Here is an 18,737-nt window from a genome sequence, read left to right as displayed (position 1 = left end):
AGGATAACGACTGGGTAGGCATAACAAGTTTTTGGATATACCTCTATACTATTTATAATCTTTATTATATATAGCCAGTGCACAGATTTAGTGACTATTTTTTTTAATATTGGGGGATACCTTACACAGACCCAAACCCAACCCCAACATTACCAACCCAACCCAACCCTAACCCCAAACTAATCAGAATGAATTATATTTATATTTTTTTGCAAATAATTCATTGTGGTAAGTCGCCGTCCTTGTAGTCAAAATGTAATATGTAAATCTGTAAATTCATCTCACATTATGATCCTCAACCTTTAAAAATAATAAAATTGTGCTAAAATATTGATATTTTATATAATAGTTTGTTTACATTGTTGACTGTACTGTTACTTTTATCGCTAACCTGTACTTTTCTTTGATATTTTTTCGTAGGAAAGTATTTTTAGGAATCGATTTGCACTCATTTCTTCTCGGATATGGGTAAAATTGGTATCAATGCATTGAGTGTGTTACAATAGTTATTTGTTATACAAGGGGGCAAAGTTGTATTTTAACGCCGAGTGTGGAATTGATAAACGAGCAAGCGAAAGGATTCTATAGTTGAACCACGAGCGAAGCGAGTGGTTCGAGAATAGAATCCTGAACTTGCGAGTTTTTTAACACACGAGAAGTAAAATACATTTGCACCCGAGTGTAACACAAAACTTTTCCCCTCACTACAGCGAGGAAACTACAACGCAAAAAAATGCGTTTATCACTGCTTCCAGTAGTTCCACAGGTGGTAAATCATCTTTATTACTAGATTCACCTACTTTTGTCAATTTTAAACCAGTTAATTTGACTTTATTCAAGGCCAAATTACTTTACCCACTAGTGGATAAAATGCGTTTTTACCCGCTGGTATTAAAGGACAAAACACGTGTTTCCGAGCTAGTGAGGGGAAAATATATGAAAATAAGTGTTACAAAGTTTGTATATTTCATCATTGTAAACTCAAAATTTTAGTAGGTATCTTTGGGGTATATTTAAGTAGGTACTTAGATACGAATTATAATAAAGTTACTTAAAAACAATTTGTTCATATTCTTTGATGAATACTTTTGCATGTTAAATTGTATTTTGTTATTTAATGCATGTTAATTATAAGATGTAATGTTTTGAAAAGAAGTTGCCCGGCGAGTTTCTTGCCGGTCCCATAGTGGATACCCCCCTCCCAACTGAGGGGGGACTGAAATCTTCTCGAGGCTGAGGCGTAGGGTTAGAGCCGGCGTAGCTTTATTTGACGTTCATATGCGCATTGTAATATGCCTACTTGAAAAATAAATATTTCATTTTCATTTTCATTTATTTTCGTTAGTCAGACATACAAACACTGTTATTTTATGACATATTCTCAAAACGTCTGTACATTTGTATCTTTTCTTTTCCAAGGTGTTGAATTCCTTGCCGATGTCTATATTTCCCAGCTCATATAACTATGAGCAACCCATAGAATTTCTGCTCTAGTATTCGAGGCATCAGTAATTCTTATATCTATCTCACTTATACAACAGCTTAATCTAATGATTCTGTCTCATTCCTTCTTCGATTTAAATAACAAATCCAACACAATCATGAACGTATTAATAGTATCCACATACAAGTTGAGCGTCGCGAACACATAATCGTCAGGACCTACAGTGTACCTGTAAACATTAAAGAAGAAACAATTGACATTTCATTGAAAAAGAAACTTACGAAATGCTTAATAGATAATAACATGAAAGAATATTTTGAAAACTAAAATATATTACTACATTTAAATAAATATTGGGGGACACCTTACACAGATCAACTTAGCCCCAAACTAAGCAAAGCTTGTACTATGGGTGCTAAGCGACGATATACATACTTAAATAGATAAATACATAGAAAACATCCATGACTCAGAAACAAATATCTGTGCTCACCAAACAAATAAATGCCCTTACCGGGATTCGAACCTGGGACCGCGGCTCAGCAGGCAGGGTCACTACCGACTGAGCCAGACCGGTCGTCAACACTAAAATGATCTCATATGTATCAATAAGCAAACATGACATGTATTATATTAAGGGTCACTTGTTGCACCACAGTTAATGGCCCAGAGTTAAGCGGATGGTGCAAGTGGCCCTAAGAATTTTAGTTATTAAAAATTATATTTGCAGTGCCCTTTTGGGGCTCATCCATTAATTACGTCACAACAATTCCATGATTTTTTGACCCCTCCCTCCCCCTTGTCACACGTCGTCACACTAAACTTCCCCCCCCCCTAGTGTGACGTCACATTCAGATTCTTAGTTCAGGAAGGTAAAAATCACAAAAACACTTTAAAATTGTCTTAATAACCGTCACATTTCAGTATCTGTAATAGGTATTGAGATTGAGATTCACGGACGTGAATTGCGTACCAAGTTACGTCATTTTTAAGTAATTTGGACTGTTAAATGTCCAGATTGGTGTTTGTTGGTGAAACTGAAATGTATACGGTCAACCTTGAAATTGAACACAAACAATTGAAACTGAATTTTATTTAACTTAGATTTTGCAATATTTTGTATGTGACTTACAAACATAAATAATAAATAAATAAATATTATAGGACATTCTTATTCTTACACAGATTGACTGAGGCCCACGGTAAGCTCAAGAAGGCTTGTGTTGTGGGTACTCAGACAACGATATATATAATATATAAATACTTATACAGCGTGTGTATTCCATACGGGCGAATATTTGAATAACGATTAGTATTGGACCTAAGGAGCCTAACTACATGGTTTTTTTATTGAATAGATGAGATATTTTTTTTCATACATAATAATTCAGCACGCAATGTATTACGTCCACATCAATTAGCGTACCTACCTAAACGTCATTACGACATGACGTTTATGTCATGTCAAGTTAATATGGACGGCGTACATTGCTGCTTGGTCAGATTTAAAAAAATAATTACTCTTAATCAATAACACTTTTTAATAAAATGATTATACTATATGATTTGCAAATTCCAGTTATAGTATCTAACCATACAAATTTTGTATGGTTAGATACTATAACTGGATACATTATTCGCCCGTATGGAATCCACACGCTGTATACGTAGAAAACATCCATGCCTCAGGAACAAATATCTGTGCTCATCACACAAATAAATGCCCTTACCGGGATTCGAACCCGGGGCCGCGGCATAGCAGGCAGGGTCACTACCGACTGCGCCAGACCGGTCGTCAAACATAGAACTCCTCCCTCCCCCTGTCACAACATGTCACATTTTGTGGACCCCCTATCCCCCCGTCTAGGTGTGACGCAATTAATGGATGAGCATAGGGTTCTTATAAGTGAAATGTACCAACGTATGCACAGACCTATGAAAGCAATAAAGTGCTGATTACTGATTACCTATGTTTGCCTAGTATCATAAGTTGGGTGTCGTATACCAAGTACATGCAGAAAGCGATGCATGTGACTGCAGAGTAGACGTAGTCGATTATGTTGTTGCGAATGAAGACACAGATGATACCTGAAATTAATATTTATGTACAGAGATTAAGTTAGTAACATAAAAACCGGCAGAGCGTGTCGGGCCACGCTCAGTGTAGGGTTCCGTAGTTTTCCGTATTTTTCTCAAAAACTAATAAACAATTTTCCTAGAAAGTCTTTATAAAGTTCAACTCTTGTGATTCTTTTCATATTTTTTAAACATATGGTTCAAAAGTTAGAGGGGGGGAGGAGGGGCAAACTTTTTTTTTCCTTTAACTAGAAGCGATTATTGCCGAAAATATTAATATTATCAAAAAACGATTTTAGTAAACCCTTATTCATTTTTAAATACCTAATTCAACAATAACAGTGCCCTTTTGACAATAATCATAATTATATTTCTGGTCACGCTTTACATTTTTTCTTCAAATTTGTAAAATATAAAACATCAACATTTGATATAGTTTATCTCATATAATCTTATACTTTTAAACGAGCAATTCTTGTTTATTTATTTATTTATTTATTTATTTATTTATTTATTTATTTATATATACCGGCGATCTCGGAAACCGCTCTAACGATTTCGTTGAAATTTGTTATGTGGGGGTTTTCGGGGGTGAAAAATCGATCTAGCGTAGCCTTAGATCCCGGAAAACGCGAATTTTCGAGTTTTCATGAGTTTTTCCTTCGCGTTTGTAAACGTAAAATATGGTCGTTAATTTCGCCGCGCGCGCATCGATTCCACTTAGCTCAGTCGTACGAGGTCGGTCTAATGTACGCAGATAGATCGTAGGTGTCAGGGTTTCGAATCCCAGCAAGAAATTAAGTTTTTGTTTTTTGTCTTTTTTTTTGTTTTTGTATTTATAAGTTTTTTTTTATCTAAAGACGTGATATATTAAAATAGAACCGAGCGAAGCTCGGTCGCCCAGATATTAATTGTATAAAAGATAATTATTCGTTATTCGTTGTCGACTTCCTTTTCACACCTATCCTTAATAAAGTACATTTTAATATCGCTGACAAACTATCTTCGCGATCAAATTACCATACAGTATGTGGTAATTTGATCCAATAAAGGAACGTGAATAAATCAAAGACTAACCAATCAGTTGCTTTAGCCATGGAGTGGATACATTGAATAGAGACTTTATATATAAACGTTGGTCGTTGATAGTAGGTAATACCGGATGAATTTCGACTAATCGCAAAATGGTCACGTTTTAAACCTACTAAGGTGCCATACCTATATGATCGATCAGTAGGTGCTACAGCACTCTAGTCAATTGTGTAAAACATGAAAATATTTCGATTACCTACCTAGTTGAAATTGCCCCCAGTCTAAATTACCCCGGTGCACCTTTAATATTAAACTCACCAAGAACTAAGATGGGTGTTGAGAAGCATATCAAAAATCCTCCCCACGTGGTGAAGTCATATTTGGTGTTCAGAGCAAACACAGTTATAACCAGACTTGTGACTGTCGTAATAGCAACTGCCATCAGAACCTAGAATAAATAAGAATTTTGTGAATAAAAACAGAGTTATAATTATAAAATATAAATAAAAATATAAAATATTTTTATTGAGAAAATGTACCGTACAGCCAGGTGTGTAGGTCCCTGACTTTTGAGCTAGGTAAAACCTGTGTGTTATTGAGCTAGTGGGTTATTGAGTAAAAAACTGTGTGTTATTGAATAAAAAACTGAATTGTGACTATGAAGTCACAATTCAGTTTTTTCCCAAGCCCAATGACAAGAAGAACACTGATCCTTGAGCGGTTTCATGTGCTCTGCCTACTCCGTTTGGGAATACAGGCGTGAGTTTGTGTATGTAAGAGCTTAGAGTCGCTGAGTTCCAGACCTAGCGTATGCCATTCAACCCAAGTTAGGTCCGATCTAATTTTTAAAAGAATATTCTAATATACTTAACACGGTATTGACAATACTTTATATATGTTTTCGTTACCAACAAAGAGGATCGAGTATTATAGAGAGTTACTGTCGAAGTAAAATGTGTAATCACAGTGCATAGACTGCCATCTCTTGACACAGGCTTAAAACTTTTGAACCTCAGTTTTGACAATTTGGCACATATTCTTAGCTTGATATGTTTTAAAATGTCAAATATTAATATTAGCGCCATCTAGCTGAGCGTACCCCAAAGGTGTAATGCCACCTAGGCCACCGTACCTTTTTCTGTATGGTACTAAGGTACGTTTTTTTCTTAGACTTTATCTGTCTATACGGAGTCTTTGGTTACCAAGAATTGTATCAAAGAAATTAAAGCATATAGGTAGCTATATACCAACTAAACATAGTTACCTGATACGGGTAGGTAGGTATAGGTATGTAGAAATATAAATAATTATGAGTAGGTATGTAGTTACAGGTACTATGTTGTTGTACTATGTTAGTTACATCAAATTTAATTTAGCTTTATGGCATTTCGATGAGAACGTAACTTCGACTGTAGGAAAGCGAATTTTATGCTGAATTAGTTCCTACTTATAAGACTCACAACTCGTGATATTTCATTAAAATTGTAAGTTAGCTACCTAACTTACAATTTTAATGAAATATCATTAAGTCCGTGACTATACCTACGTACTTATCTGGTTAATGAAAAGTCGCGTTTGCAAATACTTGATTTTGCGTAGAAATCACTAGCAATGTAACTAGTCACACTTACGACATTACGTGCGTAGGAGCTAGCCAACATTCCCAGAATAACTCCCTCTGCCAAGGTGTAAGCGCCAAGTAACATGTAGTTCCATGGCAACTTTCGTCGAAAGTCCAGAAATAACGCCAGTAGGACTATACTAGAGCACGCTACAGCTAGAGATATGTACCTAAAACATTAGAACGGTTCACTATTATCTGGCAGAAACTTTTTACGCATATTTTTGATTCGCATAATAGTTCTTGGCAGAAGTCAAGTTTGGCAGAAACACGTACCTTACGCAGAATATGCTTTGGCACAAATCATTTCGCAGACTTTTGTAATACCGAATCGTCTGTTGTCATAATGTTGATGAGCATAATAGTGTTCTAGTCGAACAATACATTTGCAGATAATATTTTGTGCATAATATTTAGGCGGCATAAAGTTGCAATTTGCTATTTGATAGAGAGTTGGATGTGTTGGGGATGCAAGATACCTAACACTCCTCCTCGCTTCGCTCGTCGTCGTACCTAACGGTGACTCTGGGGCAGTTTTTTTTCTGATAGCGAGTAATCTGCTAATGTAATATTATGCTATAAGATTATTATGGTACATACAATTATGCTAAACCAAAGTCGACCAAAGTAATGTTCTGTAAAACAATATTCTGCCAAATGTATCTTATGCGTGGTAGTAATAATGCCAACTAAGTTTTCTGCAAAATTATCATTCGACCGAAAGTGTTTCTTCGAAACATGTTATGCGAAGTGTGTTTCGGACTAAAATTATTCTGCCAGATGAGGGTAACCCCATTAGAACAGATAATATAAAATAAAGGAACATGGGTTAAGATTGAAGGCTTATTCTTGAGGGATAAGATGAAAAACGTTTCGTAAAATAAGCACTAGCTCGGCTTCCTATTTTAACCTGCAAGAAAAAACCCCTAAATCTTAAAACTTCACGTTTCCTTACCTACTTAAAAGGGAGATCAATTCGGGTGACAAATGTGACAATATTTATTAGAAACAACAACACAAATAAATAAATAAATATTGGGGACATCTTACACAGATCAACTTAGCCCCAAACTAAGCAACGCTTGTACTATGGGTGCTAAGCGACGATATACATGCTTAAATAGATAAATACATACTTATATACATAGAAAACATCCATGACTCAGGAACAAATATCTATGCTCATCACACAAATAAATGCCCTTACCGGGATTCGAACCCAGGACCGCGGCTTAGCAGGCAGGGTCACTACCGACTGAGCCAGACCGGTCGTCAAAAAGGTAAACATGTTGCGAATTCTGTTACTGGGTATATTTACGACCACCGGCATAGTTTTCCGAACAACGTTCCGTCCGTAGTGTGTGTGTGTACCAAACCTTACCCACACACGTGCTTAGCTTATTATATAACGGCATGTACTTTTAAGACATAATAAACGTATACTGCATTCTAAGTAGTTGTAATTTAATATACACACCACATGGCGGCCCTACCAGGATTCGGGAGGGCTCTACACATCACAGGACAGATCTACAAAATTGATAATTTCGTCTTATGATTTTCCTGGAGTTTAAAACAGAGTAAATAAACTAAGGTACTTAACAGTATGTAAGTTTTGTTTTGTATCCAGCGTTGTGTGGGATGGTGGAAGGAAAATAACGTAATTGAGGCCAAAACCACCATCAGTTGAACCGTTAAAGCTATGTACACCTGAAAACATATAATTCAACTTAGTGGGTCCTCAGTTATTTGTATGAAAAGACAGCATATATAACCTCTCGTGTTGTTGGAACCTTAGCAAGCACAAGATTACAAAAATCCAATAACCACGTACGAGCCTAGCGATAGAATCTTAAACGTGACGAAAGTTCTAAGACGCAATAGGATCTTAGAGAAAATTTTAAAATTTTATTAAAAAAACCTAAAATGACCGACATATTGTACATTGATTATATATACAGGGTGATTCATGAGTCGTGAGCAGGAGTGAACAGGGTACTGGGGACGGTCACACTGAGCAACTTTCATAATGGGGCAACACTAAATTGTGATTATTTTTCTTAACTATGACTTAATTGATAAGTACTTAATTGATAGCTAATTATCAATTACGTTCTAATTATGACTTAATTGATGATTAACTATCAATTAAGTCATAGTTAAGAAAAAAAAATATCACAATTTAGTGTTGCCCCAATATTAAAGTTGCTCAGTGTGACCCTCCCCAGTACCCTGTTCTCTCCTGCTCACGACTCATGAATCACCCTGTATAGGTATATATATAATAATCTGTGTTGAAAAAATATTGTTCTAACTGTTCCAAAATCAGACAAAATTAAGCCTATAATATGAGAGGAGTACAAAAATTGAATGGAACTATTTTGTTCTTTAGAAAAAAAAATTAAAACAGAAAAATATTTTCTTTTTTTATTACCTTTGTCACAAAAGCCTTGCGATGCTTGCGATCCACGGTAGCGAATTCAACTTCGTCCTTCGATTGGTCTTGTGACGGACTGTATTGCGTCGTGACACTCGTGATTGGTGACGAAACATGACACACCTCGGCCTTGTTCTATTGGATAAAAAAAAATAAGACGGGAGCGTCAGCAAAACTTTTAAAAAGTAGAAAATGACTATCAATCGCTAGTAAACCCTGTTTCAAATAAAATAATACTTTCAATTTGTAAAGGTTAATGATGTTCATACGTAGACATTCCAAATTTCAAAGCGATAGCATAAGTTCTCGAGATATTTAATAATAGACAGACAGACGGATGGACAGAAAGGCGCCATAAGGGTTCCTTTTGTACCTTTTTGGTACGGAACCCTAAAAATTGATAAAAATGTGTTCAACGGTTTGGGAGATACGGTGCCACAGACGTCCACACGTAGCGGTCAAACTCATAACACCCCTCTTTTTGCGTCGGTGGTTAAAAGGTCAGAAGCTCTAACGGCACTCGCTTTCGTAAATTATGTAGGTATCTACCCTAAATCCTGGGATTAATTGCCTAAGCGGACCCCAGGCCTCATGAGCCATGGCAACGTTAGAAATAAATAAAAATGGTATCAAAAGGCTCTTCGTTACCTACCATATTCCTGCACCACGTTTCCTCGAAGCAATGACTAGATGAAACACGTTAGTAGGTAAGTACCTACTTTGAAACACTTAGGTAACTGGCTTAAGTCTATTATTAGGTCATTAGACATTTAATTGATTTTTACGCTCATCAACAATACGAAAATTATGATTCATAATCAAAAAACCTAGCCAAGATGTTAATCGCGTACAGTTAGCAAACGAAACGCTAATGTCTCTGTCGCAGTAGTAGGTAATACAAGAGTATAGAGATTATAGGCTACAAAGCATAAACGATTGTTTACTGTCAAGAAACAAAATTCTGCTTGTGATACTACAGTCTACATAAGCTATAACTTTTGAGGAGTCGGTGTAAAATTACCAAACGAATATTACCATAATAGAATAGAATAATTAATAGAATTACCATACTTGAATCATTTGAAGACAATAATTTGAATTCAGATATTCCGCGCTAAAACATCACGAGATTTAAGTCGCGAGTTTTTTTTACATATTGGCAAAAAAGAGCAGAAATGAAACTATTCTTTTTTATAGCAACACTAAACTGTTCTCATACAAAAGTGACTCAATGGTTGCCACATGCAAAACGGTTTAGGTACATAGACGGTGGCGCCCCTATTATTTTCTCTACTACTTTTTGTGCCACGCGAGAGCAACTCAAATGGAATTTATTTTAGGTGAAAGGGAATAAAAAGGATTTTAAAGAAAGACGACTTCGGAATGTATCTGCCATACATTTATTAATAGGTGAGATATTAAAGCACAGATTCACATTTTATCTAAAAATACCGATTATCAAAGTCATGCCAAAGTTTCTAATGCGTATTACATGTACAGTCAGCAATACACACTTGGGATTTAAAAAATCTACACCGCCAGTATTGTCAGAACATTTATTAAGTAGGTAATAACTTTTAAAGAATTTTGTTCAATGAAATGTATTGCTGAATGTACAGTTAGGCACAAAAATACGAGGCATTGAAATTCATAACATTTTTTTTGGTCAACTATCTGATTATGATAAATATTTTGTTCAAATCTGATAAGCTATAAATAATAGGCAGAGTAAATACTTAAAATAGTTGAAAATACTTTAGTATTACACTAAAGTAGATGGCTCTGAACTGACTTTAGACTATTCAAACTTGGCTGAAAAAATAATCATTTATTATGTTAGAATTTCAATGCACCCGTAATTCTAATATCATACTTTTAAATACAAAGTGTACAGTAAAAAAAAGAAGCTATAACGATTTATTCGAAGCCGTGACAATGTAAGTCGTTTGAGTAAGACCTGCAAAATAATAAAGTTATTATTATTAAATTGTAGTGCAAGCTACTCATTTCTTATGTATAGATTAGCTCATACTATTATCATTTTAGATACAATTAACATATACTCGAGTCTTTGCGTTTACGGTCTAACATCACATGGCGACCCTGCCAGAAATTCTATGAAATTATGACGTTCCTTCAACAGGGGCTATCAAAATTGCTGTATGTTACCTTCCGTGAATCTTTCTCACTTGATAGTCTCATCGGATGATCAGCGCTGGAAGTCACACGCTGAGATGAGGCCATTTCGTGGCACTTCATTCCTTTCTATTTGTGCAATTTGTCTTGCCTGTTTTGATAAATATTTATTTACACTAAAATTATTTTCTGTATCCATATTTTGCGGATCTTACATAAACGTACCTGAAACATCTATTTCATTGTTTGTATATTCCTATAGGTATACGGTAAATAAAAAGCTGCATGTAAAAATGACTGGCGGAATATCTAGCTCATATACCTCATCGAACCTCAGGTGGTATGAGTTTTCTCTGCGAAAAATTTGGCTGGTCGTGCCGCTCGCGAATCGGCCACCACATTCGGCAAACCCGTTATCAAAACAACAATGTGTACATCGTCTGCAATATGAAATGCATGCAATTTGCATAGACGCAAAGGCTTGCGATGATACCTTCACAAAAAGGCATAGACAGGTCGTGCGATGACGACGTCGTATGTTCAGTACTTCGAGCAAGTTCGTCCATTAAACACGGACTAGGTAAGCTGGCCAAAAATATACAGGGTGCCCGGTAATTAATGGACAACCTTTTAACCACCAAGAGGGCACCTTATACTGGTCCAGAAAATCGACTTTAAGGTTTAGTAAAAGTCGCCTGGTTTTCGAGATTTTCACTTTTTAAAATTTTAGGTAGTATTTTTTTTTTTAATCAGTCATTTTTACTAACAACTTTTTAACTCTTTTTAATTAAGTAATTATGTAGTAGTGTAACGCCGTATCTTGCGTGGGCGACGGTCGCGCGACCGTCGCCATCGCATCGTCTACATCCATATCGATAAGGTTTGATTTCGTATGCGTCGCATCGCCGTCGCGCGACCATCGCGCGACCGTCGCCCACGCAAGCCACGGCGTTAACTATTATATACAAGTGTATAACAAAACGAGAAACTATTCTATTTCCATATACTAGGTTATGAAATGACAAATGTACTTATTTGTAAGGCTCATTCATTCGTCAAACGAACAACAACAAATGAACCACACCACACCACAAATGAACTTTACATACTTTTAGGCACCGGTCCCACGAAAAGCGAGTAAGCGATTAGCTATCGGTGATAGAAAAGAACAAAAGATACTTGCTCCCGTGTAAATAAAAGAGAGAGCGAGCGATTTTATACACTCTGTCAAACAAGTCTGTCAGTAAATAAGAACAAAGAAAACTACATGCATCCTTTTCTTTAGGGTGCTAGAGAAAAGGATACCTATAGATTTCTTTGATCTTATTTACTGACAGACTTGTTTGACAGAGTTTAGTTCATCGCTCGGCGACGAACTATAACTCGGTCACGCGATCATCGCGTCTCTCTTATTTAGGCACTGGTCCCACCGCGAGCTAGTAAGCTATGAGCTATCGGCTATAAAACGAACAAAAAATAAGCACTCCCGTGCAAATAAAAGAGACACGGCGATATTGATAGCTCACCGCTGGGCCAGTAACTATAAACATCGCCGTGTCTCTTTTATTTACGCGAGAGTGTTTATCTTCTGTTCGTTTTATAGCCGATTGCTCATAGTTAACTAGCTCGCGCTGGGACCAGTGCCTAACACGGGAGTGACTATCTTTCGTTTCTATCGCGGATAGCTCACCAAGCGGTGACTCGCTTTTGGTGGGACGAGTTCCTTATGTGAATTTTAATACTATATTAGACTAATATTATTTCTTGGTGTAATCGCATGAGATACATCGGAGCAGAAAAGGTGTTCAAAAATATCCGAGCAAAACTTTTACAGTCTACATATTTTTAAATTAAAGGAATAATGGAAAAATTCACACCTCCGGCAGGACCCGAACCTGCGACCTTTAACCTAGCCGGGGTTATCGCGCTTCCAACTGCGCCACGGAGGCCTGCTAGATGTGTGCGAATTTATCCATGCCTTCCCTCAATTCTCAACCGCCTTAGGGTGGCGTTATAGCAAACATTTACCCGTAAGAATAGATCTTAACAGGCACTGGAGTCTCAATTTACATTGAGAATTCGCCAGTAACAATGTGCTAACCCATACTCAATTTGTTTTTATCATGCAGAAACGAATTTCCATTTTTCCTTTAATTTAAAAATATGTAATATCGCTCGCAGACGTTTCTGCATGATAAAAAACATTTTTTTTTCTACAGTCTACTTTAAGTGTCTTTTTGATTACGGTTCATTACAACCAAATTTTATAATACCATAATTATTCTTAAAACGTCGCAATGCCAAAACAGATTAGTCTCATAATGTCCAAAACTTGAAATGACTTAAACCTACTTCTCAAATTGCCGTACTTCCAAAATGTCTAAAAGTCAAATTAACTTAAAACCAAAACTTTCTCAAAATGCCTAAAATGCAGCATCCGTGAAAACTGTATTTTTATTTTTTCATAAATATTTAGCATTTAAAATGAATACTGAAGTTAATAATAAAACACAGTGCAAGGAATATAATGCACACTGTAAATAAAATTGTAGGTATTTTCAGAACGTGTCATTTTGAATTTTGGTTATTATGAAACTAATACAATTCACAATTTTGTTTTAATTTTGTTTTGTTTTGTTTTGTTCAATATCACAGTTTTGTTTTCTTTCAACCCCTTATTTGCCAAGAGTGGCACTGAAGCTTTTGTAGTTTCATGTGCTCTGCTTACCCCTTTATGGGATACAGGCGTGATTGTATGTAATACAATTCGGATATTTAATGTAAGAGGACAATGTCATTTTAGCATGTTGATGTACTGGCAATTGGTATTTTTGTAATTTTAGACATTTTACTACTAATCCGTTTTAACATTGCGACATTCTAAGAACATGGTATTATAAAATTTAGTTGTAACGAACGTAATCGTATTTTTGAGCACCTCTGCTATTCCGACAAATCTCTGACTTTACAGTTGGTACCCAAATGATTGCACATCGGTTTTTGTCTTCGTATAGCGTTGGCTCTTTCTTGCTTGTGACGTTAATTGTCTCTTTCCAAAGACCTATGTTGTGCATTCTTTGACGCCGTTTACTGTAATATGTGGATGGATCTGACAATCGTTAACTGGTGAAATTTTAATACATTTTTGACAGCTGTCAAAGTACAATGAACTGTAAGAATTGCATTAAATATTACCATACCTGCTACAATTATATTAATGAATAATTATCAGGTAGATTATTTATCTTTGGGTTAGGACAAAAACTCATCTCATAGGCGCTCAGTTTTATTGAGCAATAATCAATAAAACCGACCGTCTAGAGGGACCTTAAATGCAAACATTGCTTATCAACCCAAAATCGTGTAAATGGGTCAAAAAGATTTAGTAAAAACGTCACTTCTGTGGACAATATTATAAAAGCACAGAGAACCTCCTATAGAGTACGAATAATGTAAATTTTGTGCGCGGTACAAATCACCAGTGCTTGGGGCGCGAGCAGCGGGAGGGGAATGTGTTTAGCGCGCTGCGATTGGTCGTTTCAAGGACGGCGGGCAGTCGCGCCAGATGAAAAGGGACAGAAGTATGACTGTCCCTCTACGTCGCGTAAGTAGCCAGTGTAAGTTGACCTATGCCGGCTCTGAATAAATTATAAATATGACTTATTTGTGGAATGTAATGCCGTCTGTTTTTAAATTTGAGCTTGTTGTTACCTTTCCACACCATTTCACAATACAGGTGGACATCTTAAAGGCATCAAAATACCCTTTTTCAATTTTTTTATTGCGAAAAAAACGCGCTGCTTTCGGGTCGGTTACTTGGTCGCTACTGATCGGGCACGGCGAGCGCCCGCGCTTATATCATGGCAAATACAAGTAAGGCTGGTGACCGCGAGTCGTCTTGTAATGGATGTCTATAGGGGTTGGTCTGTGTATAAAAGTTAACGACTCTGGTACTCCGTTTTTCGTATTTGAGTGTCAAGAACTAAAAAAATGTTTCTCGTCATTAGAATGTCGTCTAAAAATTAGCACTAGATTTTCTTAACTTTTGTAATGTCCACAGGAGAGATATAACCAATTACCCACAGATGTCATATATACCATAGATCAAGCAAACGTATCTACTTAGCGTGTCAAATGAACTCAGTGAAATCCACTGAGTTGTCCGTCTTTACTCGCAGCTTGCAGCTTTCGGGCGTCAATTTTTGTAAGTTGAAGTCAACCAAAACATAAAAAATGCCTCGTTACGTGATATTCAATTGCAACAACACAAAAATTATGAACGATCAAGAGCCTGAGACATATTTAAAATTACAGGCAAGAATCAACTTCAGTACAAAATTTGACACGCTCGGCCCCTATACAAATATATGAATTTGTTTCTTCTATCTAAATTAAGTTCTGTGCAATTACCCATACATTATAATCTGTTTGACCCAAATATTACATTTAATAAAGCCTTATGTACTAACACTAATAATTTAAGTTTGTACATTATAAAAGACAAATCAAAAGTAACGCAACCAAAAGACGTGTTCACATCGGATGCGTTGCGTAGACGCGCACTCGCATGTTGTAATGTATTGGTCATTATGAGAGACGACACACCGCGTGCGTGATGTGTGCGTGAACGTTTACGCAACCGATGTGCTCATCTTAAAATAAATAGCAATTTAGAGTCAAAGTCAAAGCTAAAATTTGCACTCATAAAAACGTTATAGACATAAAAAAAATGATGTTATCATAGTAAGTAACCAGTCATTTTCCAAAATGCAGAATTAGCTTGGTATGACTCTAAATACCAATAAAATAAGACACGTCGTTTCTTTATATAATTTCAGGGTTCATATTAAGATAAGTTAAATACATTCGTAAGTTAATTTAGAACCCTTTGTTTAAATAACTAGGGCCAAATATTACAATACAACTACAGTCACCACAAAAAAATAATACCTACAGCTTTTTCCCATAAAAACTTATTATGAACTCTAAACCATACATAAAGTTCAATTTTAGAGTAACTACTGGGAATCTACAATTAAATGTTCCTCTTCACAAATATCAACAGTAAATATATATCCATCATTTCAGTCTCATCACTAGAGACCGGATTCCAAGTAGCGATTTAAATATTAACATGGATATGACTGGCATAATTTTTTTTTCTAAACACAAAAAAATGTGTGCAGAAAAAATATGTAAGCAGATGAACTTAAATAAAGTATTTAAAAAATTAACAAACATTTATTTATTTATCATCATCATAATTTTTGCCCAAGGTTCACAAAAGCATCCAAAAATGGTTTTACTTTTATGCTCCGATATATTTTTTTTGTGTGTAGAAAAAATACTATTGTGATTTCATGAAATAAATATATTTTTTTTTAATTTATTTATACCAAAAGAAACCTTAAGAGGTAGGTACACAAATATTTTCCCCAAACTTTGGACAGTGAGACGGTGTGTGAATACTATATGGCGGTCATATCCATATTAATATTTAAATCGCTACTTGAAATCCGCTCTCTACTCCACAATACCATCAAATCAAGCATTCAACACCAACATCACTGGAATCAGTGGGCTAATTCACTTCAGTGACATTGACACTTGACGCTGTGCTTATTTCTGGGTTTGCTAAGTAACATAGTAACTCAACGACAATATTTTCTTGTTTAACAAGCAATGAACACTTCTGACAATTGTCACTGTTGTGAAATGGGCCACAAGATCCCTATATAGACAACGCCACGATCGCTTACGCTTCGTAAGCGTATCGTAGCTCTCTTTCGCTCTATCGCTCTATCGCTCTTCTGTAGTGGCGCGACAGAGACAGACTGCATTTAGATTAAGATATATTATAGATTACTACAGGTAATATATAGATAGGAATATTAGAATTTTATACAGGTTTATATTATTGCTTTCAGAAATAATGAAAATCATAATTTAGGGTAAGTATAATTTATTATGGACCTTCAAATCCTAGTTCAATTTCGAGAAAAAATATTCGATGTTTACTAATATTATAAATATTAAAAGAAAGCAGAAAATACAAAGACTCAGAAAATTATAGTTACAGATGCCAAAAAATACCGATCGCATTTTATATTAGGTATAACTTTAAATTACTTAAATCTCATGCCAGAGAAATGAGTACAGTGATTGAGTTTTTCAAGCAACACAATGTAACTATAATACAAAACATACGATAAGTTATTGAAAATCACAAAATACTATACCTTTTGACCGCCACAGACCAAAAAAATAAGAGAATTCTTCGATTAAAAAACTACTTTAAAAAAAAGCCCATAATTTTTTGACGTTCATTTACGCCATGGCATTGAGGTTTTATTTTATGCGCGTGTATAGACGTTCTAGGCAGCCAAAGGATTAAACACCATTACTCCTCACTATTCTACTTTAATAATACAAATGCTTTAACTATAGTCTGTTAATAAATTTAAACAAAATGAACCCTCAAAAGGCTCCTTAAGACATTTAAGGGTAAATAAAAATATTACACGATCAAATAAGACTGTTAGAGGTAGCTTAGGCCTGATTTAGACGGCGTGCGAACTCGCATGCTATTTCAGTTACATTGCGCGCTGTTGATGTTACATACAATTTTGCACAGGCATCAAATACCGCAATAAAATTCTTATGCGAGTTCTCGTACCGTCTAAATGGGCCCTTAAGCCTGATTTAGACGGCGTGCGAACTCGCATGCGATTTTAGTTACATTGCGGGCTGTTGAGGTTACATAAAATTTTGCACAGCCATCAAATAACGCAATGTAATAAAACTCGTATGCGAGTTCTCGTACCGTCTAAATGGGCCCTTAGTTACAACTCTTGGTTTCGTATTTGGTTGGTAACTACCCGAAAATGTGTTAATAATTTGTGTTCGTTAGTTTTAAAGTAAGATGACGACTATTAACCAAAGTGACGACAAACTATGCACTATCTAGCAAGACTCGATTACTTGAATGAAATGTTACTACGATTTAAATTACTTTTTCGAAGTCTATTGTCTTTATTATTCAAAATTCTAAAATCTTGCATCGTGTGCGTTTTCGTCACCTTTTGATCACTTGAGGGTAAACTACCCTATTGTTAACCAACTAAAATGGTCTTAAAGCTTTTTAAACGGTTGCAAATGGCTAAGATTCAGTGCAAATCATTGGGTAGTTTACCCTACAGAATTAAATTCTCTCAAACATGATACCGCGTCTAAAGGTCTTTTAAGTGTAACAAGCAAGTGTATGATGATCTTAATTAATATGTTCATATAATAAAAAATATATAATTAGCTTCTAATCTTGTATAAAATACTGATACATGAGAAAACACTTTTTATTCGAATTTCGTCGAGATTCCTCTGTAACTCCAATATTTTAATTTATCGACCCGTTCCCTAAATAATCAACCCAATAGTAAGTGGTTACCGTAGCCCGTAGACATATAAAGTGACGTTTAATAAACATTTCATTGCGGTATCAAAATCAAGTGCCACATACTCTGCTTCCTTTTCGACAACGCTACCTCGATTCCTAGAAACGTATGACAGTAAGAAATTAAATGAAGATATTAATAATATCGAGACACAAGTTAACCATAGCGAAGAAGTGCTCTTCACGACTCATGCCATCCATTATCAACGAAACAATTATAAATAAATAGTTAAAACAAACTTTAAACGAGGTATCAAAGAGCCACGTATTCCGCTTCTACTTCCGACAATGATAATAGTGAGAATATACATAAAAATGTTTATAATATCAAGGTACAAGTTGAGCGCAGCGAAGATGTACTATAGCTACACCCAACATCAAAAAAAACTTTAAACGCGGTATAAAAGAGCCACATACTTCGCTCTTACTGCCGACAACGCTTAGTCTCTCGAAGCTGAGATAATAGTGAGAATGTACATGAAGGTGTTGATAATATCGAGGTACAAGTTAAGGGTAGCAAAGAGATACTACTAATACTATA

At 35.6% G+C, this 18,737-nt stretch overlaps 2 protein-coding genes across 2 annotated transcripts in view; both read right to left on the bottom strand.

Annotated features, from left to right (window-relative positions):
• LOC125231676 overlaps positions 1–18,737 on the bottom strand; it is an 85,969-nt gene that overhangs the window by 59,704 nt on the left and 7,528 nt on the right. The gene's annotated exons all lie outside the window — the stretch shown is intronic.
• On the bottom strand, positions 1,250–6,309 carry LOC125231681 (protein lifeguard 1-like). The gene is made up of 4 exons (XM_048137198.1): positions 6,184–6,309; positions 4,871–5,000; positions 3,412–3,532; positions 1,250–1,673 (listed from the first exon to the last, which is right to left on the bottom strand). The coding sequence occupies exons 1-4, from the start codon at positions 6,256–6,258 to the stop codon at positions 1,562–1,564; spliced, it is 438 nt and encodes a 145-aa protein (XP_047993155.1). The 5' UTR covers positions 6,259–6,309; the 3' UTR covers positions 1,250–1,561.

The sequence above is a fragment of the Leguminivora glycinivorella genome, chromosome 12, assembly GCF_023078275.1.
Source record: "Leguminivora glycinivorella isolate SPB_JAAS2020 chromosome 12, LegGlyc_1.1, whole genome shotgun sequence".
Classification (NCBI taxonomy): domain Eukaryota; kingdom Metazoa; phylum Arthropoda; class Insecta; order Lepidoptera; family Tortricidae; genus Leguminivora; species Leguminivora glycinivorella.
This window is presented reverse-complemented; position numbering and strand designations above follow the sequence as displayed.

Bases quoted from the DNA above. Each gene is read 5' to 3' on its own strand.
- LOC125231681 (XM_048137198.1), bottom strand. From the start codon at position 6,258: ATGTTACTTGGCGCTTACACCTTGGCAGAGGGAGTTATTCTGGGAATG. The intron at 5,001-6,183 runs GTAAGTGTGACT...TATTTATTCTAG, and splicing joins GCTCCTACGCACGTAATGTC to GTTCTGATGGCAGTTGCTAT. The intron at 3,533-4,870 runs GTGAGTTTAATA...TATTAATTTCAG, and splicing joins AACACCCATCTTAGTTCTTG to GTATCATCTGTGTCTTCATT.